The sequence below is a fragment of the Panthera pardus genome, unplaced genomic scaffold (genome assembly GCF_024362965.1).
Source record: "Panthera pardus isolate Hobbes unplaced genomic scaffold, ASM2436296v1 HiC_scaffold_26, whole genome shotgun sequence".
NCBI classification, from domain to species: Eukaryota; Metazoa; Chordata; class Mammalia; order Carnivora; family Felidae; genus Panthera; species Panthera pardus.
In genome coordinates this window covers 1883166-1896577 of record NW_026526832.1, presented here as the reverse complement: position 1 = coordinate 1896577, position 13412 = coordinate 1883166, and the positions used below count along the sequence as shown (strand labels likewise).

General features: G+C 39.3%; 1 protein-coding gene across 2 annotated transcripts in view; it reads right to left on the bottom strand.

Moving 5' to 3' along the window:
• Positions 1-13412, bottom strand: part of KDM3A (lysine demethylase 3A) — a 52970-nt gene that overhangs the window by 16348 nt on the left and 23210 nt on the right. For both annotated transcript variants that reach the window (XM_019444010.2, XM_019444032.2), the window contains exons 11-15: positions 9385-9589; positions 5789-6003; positions 2196-2348; positions 1963-2058; positions 1431-1558 (exon numbers count right to left, since the gene is read on the bottom strand). In XM_019444010.2, coding sequence (XP_019299555.1) covers positions 1431-1558; positions 1963-2058; positions 2196-2348; positions 5789-6003; positions 9385-9589 — 797 coding nt within the window. The remainder of the gene's footprint in view (positions 1-1430; positions 1559-1962; positions 2059-2195; positions 2349-5788; positions 6004-9384; positions 9590-13412) is intronic.

Genomic DNA, 13412 nt, shown 5'->3' with positions numbered 1-13412 from the left:
TTCTTATCCTCTTCCCTAACAGCTCACCAGTAAGACATAAATACCCCAAACAAAACCACCTAATAGTCCTGGACATCACCACAGCTGCAGTAACCTTGCAGTAACAGGGCAGAACTATACAAGATAAAAGAGATTTTAATTTTCTTATAGCTTCTAAGTATTGCTGGTGAAAACAAAAGACATGTTTCCCTCTCTACCCCTTTACCACCCATCTCTTGCTCATACAAACCCTTATCACTCCCCTTACCACGCTGCTTTAAAATGACTAGTTTGTGTCTATCTTCCCTGTGAGCTCATAATATCTTGAATAGGCACTCACAGCATGGCTGATGAATGAATGAATGAATGAATGAATAAATGAATGAATGAAGCAGGGTAGGAAAGGTACAGCTGTGATTTCAGAAGGAAATGGGATGCAGAATACAAAATGCTCTTTTGTTTTAGCATAGCATAGTAGGCTTTAAAATGTGATCAACAGCTCTTAAAAGAACTCAAACATTTAAAAAACTGGACAGAGCACACCACTTATTTTTCTGTTACTTAAAAACTGCCTTGACTCAGCTAATGAGTTTATACAAACATAAGGAAGGAAACAACAAATTCCTGCTGTGGTCCTGATCTTTCTTTTATGTGTGATGGATTTCTGTGATACCCAATTATCAGTATTATTCTTCTTCTGCTATTGATAAGAAAGTGGAACTCCTCATGTGAAACCGTCCATGTGAGCCAAAGTCATGCAACTAGAAAGTGGCAGAAAAAGATTTCAAATTCAGTTCTGAATCTAAGGGGCACAGCTCTTCTAGCTATACTGCCTCTGACGCCAAAGCTTTATGAAAATGTGAAAGAACTTCTGATTATCAAACACAATGTGAGAGAATGATACACTGGGGTAAAGGGGAAGAAGAGAGAGTGGGGTAGAGGTGATGGTGGAGATGAAAGGGATGCTACCAGGAAAAGTCACATGGGCACCACAGAAATGTACATTTTTTGAGGTGAGAAATGGGGATATAAAGGTTCATTTCAATATTATTTCCTTCAACCCCTCAAATATATAGGTAAAACATATTCAGTAATTTTAAAAGATTGTAAAGAATATCTAAATAATCTTAACTCTATAAAGCACAAAGTTTTTTAAAAAACCCACATAAAATTCAATAGCAACTCATTAAGTAGACTACAACAGACAGACGTTTTTGCTCTTTCAAGGAACAAAAATTAAAACCTACTAAAAGAGACTACAGATGAGGTCCACAAAAATAATGTGGAAAGGGAGAATGGGTCTATGAAGTGTCACATGAAATACATGACTTGCCTCTTTCCACGGACCACTGTCCCCATGTTCCTTTCAAATACACTATAGGAATCCTTGGGTTATTTGAAAAGACAGACAACAATCTCAAGGTTGGTGAATCTAGCATAAACAGTAATACCTGTTTTATGTCTTCCTTTGAGGCTGGCTTTGAAAAGAGTTTGAATTGCCTGTTTGAACAGGGACAATTTGCTTTTATTCCCCATTTTGCTCTCACTGAATGAACAATGTCTCCAACATCATAGAGGGCTACAAAAAAAGCGGGGGGGGGGGGGGCAGAGACAAACATCTGAACAAGGGTATTAGGTACTATCAACCTCAATATTACAAAGTAGAAACTGGTACTTCCAACAGAATTACTTTTTCCTTTCTTTTTTTTTTTTTTTTTTTTTTAGCAGCATGGTGCTTATATTTCCTCCTTTTCATCCTAAGTATGCCTTCCCCCACAAAAGCATTATTTTCCTTCTACAAAACGATTCACAAGACCTTAATCAAAATGTTTTGGGGGCATTACTTAACACATTTTTGGACAATTTACAATACACACTAAAGTGAGTTAGCAGGTAATTATACTACAGAAAGTAAAACCAATCACCAGCCCCTGAGTTAACCAGAACAAGGGGAAAAGAAAACCACTGCACTGCATGAAATACCTTTTCCAGGAATGATCTGTGTAGGCATCAGGTTCTCTGGTTCATGTATCTGACTCTTCACACATCTTAGCCAAGAGAAAGTCTTGTAGGCAGCACCTACAAAGAAATGATCTGTAGTAATTGCTCCCCATGGACTCTGGCCCTAAATGCTTCAGAAATCCATCAATCACAAATCAATAAACGGCTTAATTTGTGTAAGGGGGCTTGAAGGAGAGAATCAAGCCATTTCTAACCTTGTTGGCAATTCTTCCTCTTCATCCGGTAGCAATCCACACACACTCCAAACCCACACCTAGGACACACCCAGTGCAGGTTGAAGATGGTGGTGTCACATACATCACACATTTCCCGAACACCTTTGACAGCTCGCTTCCAAGCAACCTGTCCTACAAAAATCAATAAATCACTTAGTCCTGGGGAGGAGAGTGCTTCTGAAGTAAAACATGAAAGGGGAGAGAAGTTGACATCATTCCTCCCTCTCACTGGAGTTCTCATCAACTTTGTTTAGCCTTCAAAGACCATCTCAAATGCCCCCCCAACCTCTCCACCCTCCACCATGACGCTCTCCTGGATTCCTTCAGCACTCCCATCAACTTGTATTGGTATTTCAGACTCAAGCTTCTTCACACTGTATACAGTCAGGTGTAGTTTTACCTCCTCCTAGGAGACTAAACTCTGTCCATGCAGAATCCCTGCTCGGACTGTGCCTTATACCAAACCCACTCTGCATACCGCTAGCACATAAGTACTGCTGAATAAATCAATGGAAAAAGCATGAGTAATTACAGAAGCTGCAATAAGACACAGGTATTACACAGCAGTGGTTCTTTCACCTTTTGTTTGGATCATGAGCCCCTTTCCGAATCTGAAGACAGCGTGGACAATACTTTCTCCAAAGGAAACAAGAATGACTCAGATCTGCCAGCCCAACATAGATTGTCAGGTTATTCACACAGGCCCTGAATCCACTCATACAGCCTAGAAAAAGCCCCAAGGTCTTAGGGAACCTGTCCCTTAGGGAACATTAACTTGAAGGGGGCACAACAGTACACAGCTGGGTTCCTTCATTGGCCAGAATCAGAAACTTGATTTTTTTAGTGCCAGTAGTGATGCAGGCATCCAGGTCTGACTCACACTAACCAAATATCCAACAGGTTGAAGCATAATCCAAGATTCTCCAAACTAGTATTTTCTGTTGCAGTGGCCAAGCCCTGATAACTGGATGGGGCAGCCTTACAGGACTGAGCAGACCATCATTCCCCTCCCCTAGTAAGGAGGAGTGCCAAATCAGGTATCAGAAAGCTTCAGGATTATATGCAAAAGGAGGACATTTTCCTGGATCACACAAAAGCCCAATGTCTGTTAATCAGAAAACTTTTCTGTCTGTCTCTCTCTTCTGAATAAGACTGGATCAATACTGCCATGTTCTTATTATATGGAAAATATCTTTTTCCTAATCCAATCTGTGGTTTATTCATTCTTGCTTCTGATGGGCCAAAACATAAATGATCAATTTCAGCTTTTACCAAATTAATCCAATTGCTAAGTGAAGTTCTGCCATTTCATTATAATGTAATAGTTCAGTGCACGATACACAGAGCCTTAGGTGTTTTACAAATGAGGTTTTATGAACTTCACCTTGGTCATTCAGGTAGACTGTTTTATTACAGAGTATTCTTACATTTCTCAGCCACCCATTTAATGATTATTTGTCATTGAAGAGACAGGACTAAATGTATAAAGGTTGAGACCTGCTTCCCAATCTCAGGATCAGAGGGTAACCCTTTTTGGAACACCTTGTGGTGCATCTGTCAGTATCACTCACAGTGAGCTCCTCTCTCCAACTGACCAACTTGTCACAGAGGAAACAGAGAAGAACAGGATGATCAAAAAGGCAAGGAGGAAAGGTTAATCATATTTAAATCTTCAAGGACAGAGATTCTTAGTTATGCTCTTAAAAGAAAACTATCGGTACCTTTTTCTATACATTGTTCAAATGACTTCTCTTGAGCAAAGAAAAAAACATCAGTTGCTTATAACAGTCCTGCTAATTCATGAGTGAAGCTACTAATATATTCCAAAAAAGTGTTTCTATATTCCAGTCGTTTATATAATACTTCTAGACTACTAACAATTTTTCTTGGGGCACCTGGGTGGCTCAGTCGGTTAAGTGACTGACTCTTGATTTCGGCTCAGGTCATGATCTCACAATTTGTGGGATTAGAGCCCCATTTCAGGCTCTGTGTTGACAGCCCGGACCCTGCTTTGGATTTGCTCTCACCCTCTCTCTCTCTCTACCTGTCCCCGTGCATGCACACTCTCTCTCTCAAAATAAACATTTTAAAATAAAATAAAACATGTAAAAAAAAAAAAAAAAGACTTTTTCTTTAACCCCACTTTTACTTAAATGTATTTAATAAGGAAACTCTGTTATCTCTACTAAAAATGGAAACCAGTGTCACTTGTCCTAAATAGAAGATTATAGGAAAAACAACTTTAATAAGATCCTTGACTCATAAGAGTCTCTATTATTTCAACAGAACAGAGTCTACAGCTCTCTTTAGTGTGACTTTGGCTTCCTCCTGGAACCCACAATCCTATTCTCCTTCTAGCTCTGAATTCCTCCTGCTTCTTGGAATGCCTCAGTTCCATTCCTTGGACTTGGCAATTTAACAGTATCTGTACCTATCCAACAAACTACTTTGGTGCTGAAACCAGTAGCTTTAGTTTCTGGTAGCTAGAACCAAAATTCTTAAGGCTGGTATGTGTGGATGCCAGTACTGAAACATATTTGGTTATGCAAAGTTTGAAAAGATATCTACAGAGAAACAGAAAGGCTTCACTTTTAAACTGCAACCATTTGGGGAAGACAAAATGATGGAGGAAAGTGTGAGACTTAAATAAAATAGCTGCTCCTTGGTGTTTCTGGCGGGATGTCTCACTTCTACAGAGGCATAAAAAAGGGAGGATGTGCTGCTGTTCTCCCAGACACCAGATTTTGAGACATCATGAGGGAGGTCTGGCTCTCATGTCACCCACACTGATCCCTGTGATTTACTGGGCCGCCAGATCAGTGTGAGAGTGCTCTCAGAGAGTGGAAGACACTGGCACTCATCCAGCTGGAACCTCCATATATTCTGTTAAAACCCTGACTCTAACAGAATCCTTTTCATCTGAACTTGTTCCCATTCTCATGCCTGGGACCCAGCTCCTCAGACTCTGATTTTTCAGTCAAGTCTATTTTCTTTGAAATGAATTCCTGATTAAGAACCTTTGTCTCAGGGACGCTTGGGCGGCTCAGTCGGTTAAGTGCTCGACTCGATTTCAGCTCAGGTCATGATCCCACAGTTAAGATCGAGCCTCATGTTGGGCTCTGCATTTACTGTGTGGATCCCGCTTGGAATTCTCACTCTCTCTCATCCTCTACCCCTCCCTGCTTGTGCACGTGCACTCCATCTCAAAACAAACTTAGAAACAAAGAAGAGCCTTCGTCTGAAAAATAACCCAACCAGAGAGGCCTCATCACCTTTTGAGGAGCCCACACTGCTGATAAGGCTGTGCAAATTCCACCACTACTTCACCTTCCTTAACAAAGAGTTCCACTCCTTTGGTAACTACTCCAAAACCAACCCCAACGACAAGTGACTGACTCTGACCAACAGGCAGAACCTTATAAAAATTATAAAAGGGAAAATGCAACCTCACTATACCAAAGTCATCTAAACCTCTGGATGAAAATGAAACCCATGCAAATTAGAACTTAGGTGTCATTTAGGAACAAATCAAGTTGGACTCAAAAATCCTACCCCCTAAGAGATGCTCTTACTGTGTGGCTCAATAGTTGACATAGCTTCCTTTTCAGAAATCACCATTTGACAGAAGTGGTCTCCAATGTTGGCCAGGATATACTTTGCAGTGTCCAAATCAGTCCCCACAACGTTTTTGGTTAAAGGCAACCACAAGCCAATTGCTTCACTGTCGTACTTGTTTGGTGTTAAGAACCCTTCCACCCGCAATACACCATGTTTGTTGAATTGTAACCTAGAGGAAGTGGAGGGGGGAAAAGCATGTTACACACATACAAAGAAATGATTTACGCCTTATAGTTACTATTTAAATCAAATTCCTTCCCAGTTTTCTATAATCTCCATGGCTAATTACAGCCAATTGTTACTTAGCAACATCAGTGGAAAGATTTAAAAAATTTTTAAATTTCTAAGTTTTCCCTCAGAAGATGCAGAGAGGGAGGTGGGGGAGAAGTGCTATTTACTTCAACCAAGATATAATCATACTGCCTCCAGAGGCAGGTGTTGAACCTTCCAGACTTGGGACTTTATAGCAAGGACCATCACAAGTCACCACAGAAGAAAACGGAAACCAAACAGCAGGTGATAGATAATCTGATCAGATTTGAATACAAACACTGCTTCAAGAATAATGCTCAGCCAAGGAAGGCTAACTCTAGACAGTCACTGAAGCCATGTCCACATAGATCCTTGAGGAATTCAGCACCCATTTGAATACCAGCTACAAATTATTATGTAAGCTTCTGGAATGAGAGGCAGTGTTAAGACAGACCTAAGTACCTGAAGGTGAAGCAAAAGGCAGAATACATTCTCAGGATTTTCTTTCAATATCTTTAACACCCAAGTGTGTTTCCTAAGTGTTAGTTTTGAATTTTTTCAAAATTTATTCAAAATGACATTCTATGTCAATCGAGTTGGAGACACAGAAGTAGACATAATATACACAGAAGTAGGATATGTTAGGTATCATAACAATCATTAAATCTTATAGGAGCCAGAGAAGGAAGTACTGACTGGGAGTTTTGTGGGGCTAATATTAAGACTTTGTGGTAGGGATAGTGATTAACATTGGCCTTTAAGAACAGGTGGATATTAGGTAAGAGAAAGCATGTCAAAGAAACTATATTTCATACAAAAGAAAAAAAAAATGAAAGATCTTGATTTCTCCACTGATCACTGGGCACCTATCAAAAATCTCTGAGTCCATGATACATACCTAATGTTGTATTTTAGAAAAACCATTTGTCCAGAAGAGTGTAGAATGAACTGAAAGGACACTGAGAGTCGCTTAACAGAGGCAAATTTATTTCAAACAGTCCAAAGGAGAGATGCAAATTTTTAATTGATCGCCCAAATTACAGATAGTCATAATACTAAAAAATGAATCTGAAAAGCTCTTCAAAGGGGGAGATGGCAAACAGGATTTGGCAACTGGGCCTTACTACTGTAACTCTAAGTTACATAAGAAGATGTTTAACTTCTCTCTAAACATCAGGGGGGAAAAGACTGTTCTTTAAAGTATGATATTCTTTCTAGCAAAGAGGTGAATTTGTTCTAATTTCTACTAGACTGGCTTCTACCATGCAACATTAAGCAAAGGCACTTTCTCCTTCAAAGAGGTCAAAAATAGGAAAACAGCTAAGTCATAAAATGAGTGATTTCTAGATGGCTACAAAACAGTGGTTACAAAAAAGCTCCAGGGGCACCTGAGTGGATCAGTCGGTTAAACATCCGACTTTGGCTCAGGACATGATCTCACAGTTTGTGGGTTCGAGCTCCGCATCGGGCTCTGTGCTGACAGCTCACAGCCTGGAGCCTGCTTCAGATTCTGTGTCTCCCTCTCTCTCTTGCCCCTCCCCTGCTCGCATTCTGTCTCTCTCTCTCAAAAAATAAACAAACATTGAAAAAAAAAAAAAAAAGCTCCAGTAATATTCAAAAGAAAAAACTATCCCCTCCCTATAAGGCCTCTGCAACTTATACCAAAACCTGGGGAGCCTGGGTGGCTCAGTCGGTTAAGTGTCCAACTTTGGCACGGTCATGATCTCATGGTTTGTGAGTTCGAGCCCTGCTTGGGGCTCTGTGCTGACAGCTCACAGCCTGGAGCCTGCTTCAGACTCTGTGTCTCCCTCTCTCCCTCTGCCCCTCCCCTGCTCACACTCTGTCTCTCTCTTAAAAGTAAACATTAAAAAAAAAAAAAAGGAAATACAAAGATCTGTACAACACATAATATTTTGTGTTCTCTAAAAAACATATATCAGAACCCACTGCATATGCATCTTCACACACTTACTTGTATAAAAAAACTCTCCAGAGAGGAAGTAGAATAGAGCTAATCTGTATTAAGAACATATTCTGGGCCAGGTGTTATTTAAAATATACACTAATATATGGGTATGGTAACATGCTAACAGTTATTATGGTCCTAAATACTAGACACACACTTTATCATGGTGCTTTTGCAATTTACTCAGGAACAAATGGGGCAAACTACCACCTAAAAAATGCTAGAGTTCATTAAATAAGACTGAATCTGAAAGTTACCAGAACAGATACAGTCAATGACCTGAAATATCTGTGCATTTAATTCAGTTATTCATCACTCTTTAATCTTGATAAAACTAAAGAGGAGGGGGTGAATAGGAAGAAATACAAGTCAACACCTGTTTAGGATTAGAACTAGTTGAGCCTAAGAGCGTCTACATTTCTGAGAAAGTGAATCCTACCTAAAGTGAATCTACATCCAGAACAACACTGCTCACTGATATATCAAGAAGAAGCAGCCTTTTTCTTCACTAAGGATAGAAAAATTTAGAGAAAATTAATTTGACTTAAAAATACAATGTCAAAATAAAAGATTTTGCCTATACAATTAGAAAAGATTTTTTAAAAAGATACACCTCTTCCTGCTGGCAAAACTGCAGAGATAGGAAATCTCAACTACTGCCACGGGGCATGGACACAGGTGCAGCCCTCTTGTAGGGGAATTTGGCAGAACATACGTATCAAAGTCTTAAAACACATACTGCTTCTGACCCAGTAATGCCACTTCCAGTAATCCTTCCAAAGTAAACAGTGAGAAATGGGGCCAAGAAGATGATTGTTACTGTATTATTTTCAGTGGCAAAAACCACAAAATGATCTTAATGCCAATAAGAAAACTGGTTAAGTGAATTTTCAAACACTGTCACGCCCACCTATTTTTTCAAAGATTTTGTAAAAAAAAAAAAAAAAAAAAGCTAACACGATCAAGTGGTTCCTACTACATGCTGGAAAACTAAGATTCAAAACAGTATCTGCAATATACCCAAGTAGATAAGCTCAAACATATTTTATGACCACATCAAATACTAAATTGCACTGGAAAGTAACAGTGGTTACTTGTACTGGTTTTTTTCAAAAACTTCAGCACTTTTCTATAATGTCAGTGTTAGAATAAGAATTTTAAGTTTCTCTACTTTAAAAAAAATGGAAAGGGAGATTGAGAAGGAAATAACGTTCAGTAAGATCTAGATGCTCAAACCCAAAGACTAAAAATACAATCTGCACTCTTTTTAGTTCTAGATTTACTGTATGCTATCAGGTCCAGATTATCTGAGCTTTTCTCCAAATGCCTCACCTCCTGAAGTGAAAGAAGCGACAAAACACAGGTGAGTCTTTCTGTTGCTCCTTATCCTTGCGGAGACTGTCCAAGCGACACTCCCGGCACTTAGGCAGTTGTGCAACGATGTTCACGCAGGAGTCATCCTGTACAAAGGCCTCACCACTCTGCTGCAGCTTCTTGACTTTGGCTGGGTCTGTCAAAACCGACTTTCGGGATGGGGCTAGGAAAACGCAAGATTAAAAAAATGAGACCTCAAATTTTTAAGTCACCAACATTTGACTGAAATCTATTCCAAAGACCAGTTTCCCCAAATGGAGAACTCCTTAAGTTCTGGTTCAACTGTAATTTCTAAAGATGGCTTAACATAAGATAACTATCAGAATAACTGGAAAGTTTTACTATCTTTATAAAATAATCCTCAGGGCTCCAGGATGGCTCAGTCAGTTAAGCCTCCAAATCTTGGTTTCAGCTCAAGTCATGATCTCACAGTTGTGAAATCAAGCCCCACAATGGGCTCCACGCTGAGTGTGGAGCCTGTTTGGGATTCTCTCTCTCCCTCTGTCCCTCCCCCACTTACACTCTCATTCTCTCAAATGAAATAATTCTCATTTGGTAAATCAATTTGGCAAGGCAACTTAAAACCCCAAATTCACCAACTAGACTCATAATTCCAAGTTAGTGTGTACTTCTATTCACAACCCTAGATAAGAAAACTATTTTAGGAAGACTCTTCCAAATCAGATACTTAAATTCATTCCATTAGCAATGCACAGAGACAGGTTCACCTCAACAGAGGGTTCTGTGTGCAAGTCAATTTTGTCACTTTTCACACTCAAAGACTGGTTTAAGTGTGTTTTCCAAAGCACCCTGCAAAAGCTAACCATTCTAAATATAATAACCAAACAGCTTTCCCACACAGGTCCCTGGGTCTATAAAATAGGAGCTATCTTCTAAATGCTTCCAAGGGGTGTCACTTGACCTTTGATAGGTCTTCAATTTCCTTCACGTGTATGTTCCACTCAGGATTAAGAGCAGTGACTACAGACAGGATGATGATTTTAAGTAAAAGCATTTTTTAAATTTTAACTTGCAATGGGCAGGATAACTTAAAGGAAATGTTAACACAGTTTCTAAAGAAAAGGGGAGAGGGGCACTTGGCTGGCTCACTCAATAGAGCATGCAACTCTTGATCTTGGGGTTGTGAGCTCAAGCCCTGTGTTGGATATAAAGGTTACTTAAATAAATAACCACCATAAAGAAAAAAGGGAAAAAAAGTAGAGATTTGACAGGAAAGAGTGATCTTTGTGTCCACTGCATCAGCCCAAACAGCACAGAAATGAACCTATTTATAAATCAAGAGCCTTGAGGAGTATTTTATATGAAACTGACAGACATGACCTTTCTGAGGGCGCCTGGGTAGCTCAGTCAGTTAAGTAAGCATCCGACTTCAGCTCAAGTCATGATTTCAAGGTTTGTGGGTTCGAGGCCCTCGTCGGTCTCTGTGCTGACAGCTCAGAGCCTGGAGTCTGCTTCAGATTTTGTCTCCCTCTTTCTGCCCCTCCCCTGCTCACACTCTAAAAGATTAAAATAAAATAAAAAAAAGAAAGAAAGAAAGAAAGAAAGAAAGAAAGAAAGAAAGAAAGAAAAAGACCTTTCCTCAGGATCCAAGGGAGCAGGGAAGTAGATTCTTTGGCAAACAAACAAAAAACAAAAACCAAGAAACAACTTTTGGGGAGCCAGTTGAGAGATAGCTGGGAGAAGTTAGTAGTTGTGGGAACAAACTGTAAGATCTCAAAGCAAAGATGGCTTTAAATAAAATAAGCATCTCTAATAACGATCATAGAGGTGTTCCAATCTTACTTCTCCTAAAGCCGAACCAAAGCACACTGTAAAACACTAAATGGATGCTGTCAAGCCATGATCCCTTAAGCATTCTTATTCAGTTATAGTAAAGAGAAGGTACAGCAAGGAAGGACAGAAAATAAAGAGATCAATAGTTCAAGGATGGAGTTTTAATTACTCAGATACTGAAAAAACATCATCCTTTAAATTGGGCCAGTTTTTCACAGATCATGGGCAAAGAGTCCAAAGGTTATCTGTTCTTCGCCGGCTTATGAGAGGAAATACGTAGAAATAAGCAAGCTGAACTATCTATATCTAGCTCTTTAGTGAGGAGAGCAATAATAGTTGACCCAATAACTGATTCCCTCAATTCAGAGCAGAGCCAAGGGAAAAAGGCAATGCCAACTTCTGAGGAGGCATATATCTACCTAACGGAAAAAAGGGAGCTGTTCTTGCACTCAGCTTGCTTTTGTTTTCTAGTCCCTAAGCAGAGAAGGAACGCAGGGGACAGAAGAACTTCCAGTCAAGTTTTTCCATACCCACAAGCAGTATCAGTGGACACAGTGGAGAGATCCTGATCACAGCCTCTCATTCTTCAACCAAGAGTTCCAGTAGACAGTATGCACCGGGACACTTAACTAGGTTTTTCATTTCTCTTAAAATCACTTTAGCTGGTGCACAGTTGTACAACATATTAAGACAAAGTGAGACTCCTTAACTCATTAATATACTTACAATGTGCTTATCAGTCTAGAATTGTTACTATTTCTTCACATAATATTAAAATAATTTGCCTCAAAAACTAGCTGAATGTAAGGCCTGATGACTCAAAAAGAATAAAAAAATAGAACAGAAATATGGTTATGAATATTCACTTTCTTTGGGGAGTTACATAACTCAAGAGGAAAAGTATAATATTATGCAATTAATTTTATGCAAATCAACAGTTCTATCAACTTAAACCTCAAGAACGTGGAAGCCGGGCTAGAAGTATCATTAGTCAAAGACAGGTTTTCCCACTCCTCCAACTCTGCATCCAAAGACCAAGTCAAATCCACCCATTTTCTCTCTAGCTTCACAGACCTGAAGTAAAAGCTAAATTGTGGATATATTCATGTCTTACTTATCCAAGTGAATAGTGTTTCTCATTAAGTTTTTTTAAAGCTATCAAAAATTCATGCTCATTTTCCCACACAGCTGACAATTACCAAAGGTATTTTTAAATTGTAATAGCTCTGAACTTTCTGACATACTGAAGCCATTTAGTTCTACTAATTCTAATAAGGGAACTTCTGCTAACTACCGTCAGTGGAATGCATCCTCCAACTTAACAGAAGCTGTATGAAATACAGTGTACCATTTTCTCTAAAGAGTATAGGCATACCTTGGAGACACAGTGGGTGTGGTTCCAGACTACCTCAATAAAGCAAATTATTGCAGCAAAGCAAATCAAATGAATTTTGTTTTCCCAGTGCACATGAAAGTTATATTTACACTATACCGTAGTCTACTAAGCGTGCAACAGCCTGGATCCATTAAAAAAAAAAACAAAACAAACATTATCTATGGCAGCTATAGCCTTACAAAATATATTACTTAAGTAAGACTTGCAAGTCAAAATTATTCCTTGATCCATGGGCTGCAGAATGGATGCTGTGTTAGCAGGCATGAAAACAACATTAATCTCATACATCTCCCATCAGAGCTCTTGGGTGAACAGGTGCATTGTCCATGAGCAGTAATATTTTGAAAGGAATCTTTTTTTTCGGAGCCGTAGGTCTCAACAATGGGCTTAAAATATTCAGTAAACCATGTTGTAAACAAATGTGCTGTCATCCAGGCTTTGTTGTTCCATTTATAGAGCACAGACTAGATTTAGCATAATCTAAGGGCCCCAGGATTTTCAGAATGGTAAATGAGCACTGGCTTCAACTTGAAGTCATCAGCTACATTAGCCCCTAACAAAGGAGTCCGCCTGTCCTTTAAAGCTTTCAAATCAGGCATTGATTTCTCCTCCCTAGCTCTCGAAGTCCTAGATGGCATCTTCTTCCAATCTGTTTAGTCTAGCCACCTTCATTAATTATCTTAGCTAGATTTTTTGGCTAACTTGCTGCAGCTTCTACATCAGCATTTGCTGCTTCCTTTTGCACTTTTATGTTATGGAAATGACTTCTTTCCTTAAGCCCCACAAACCAACCTAT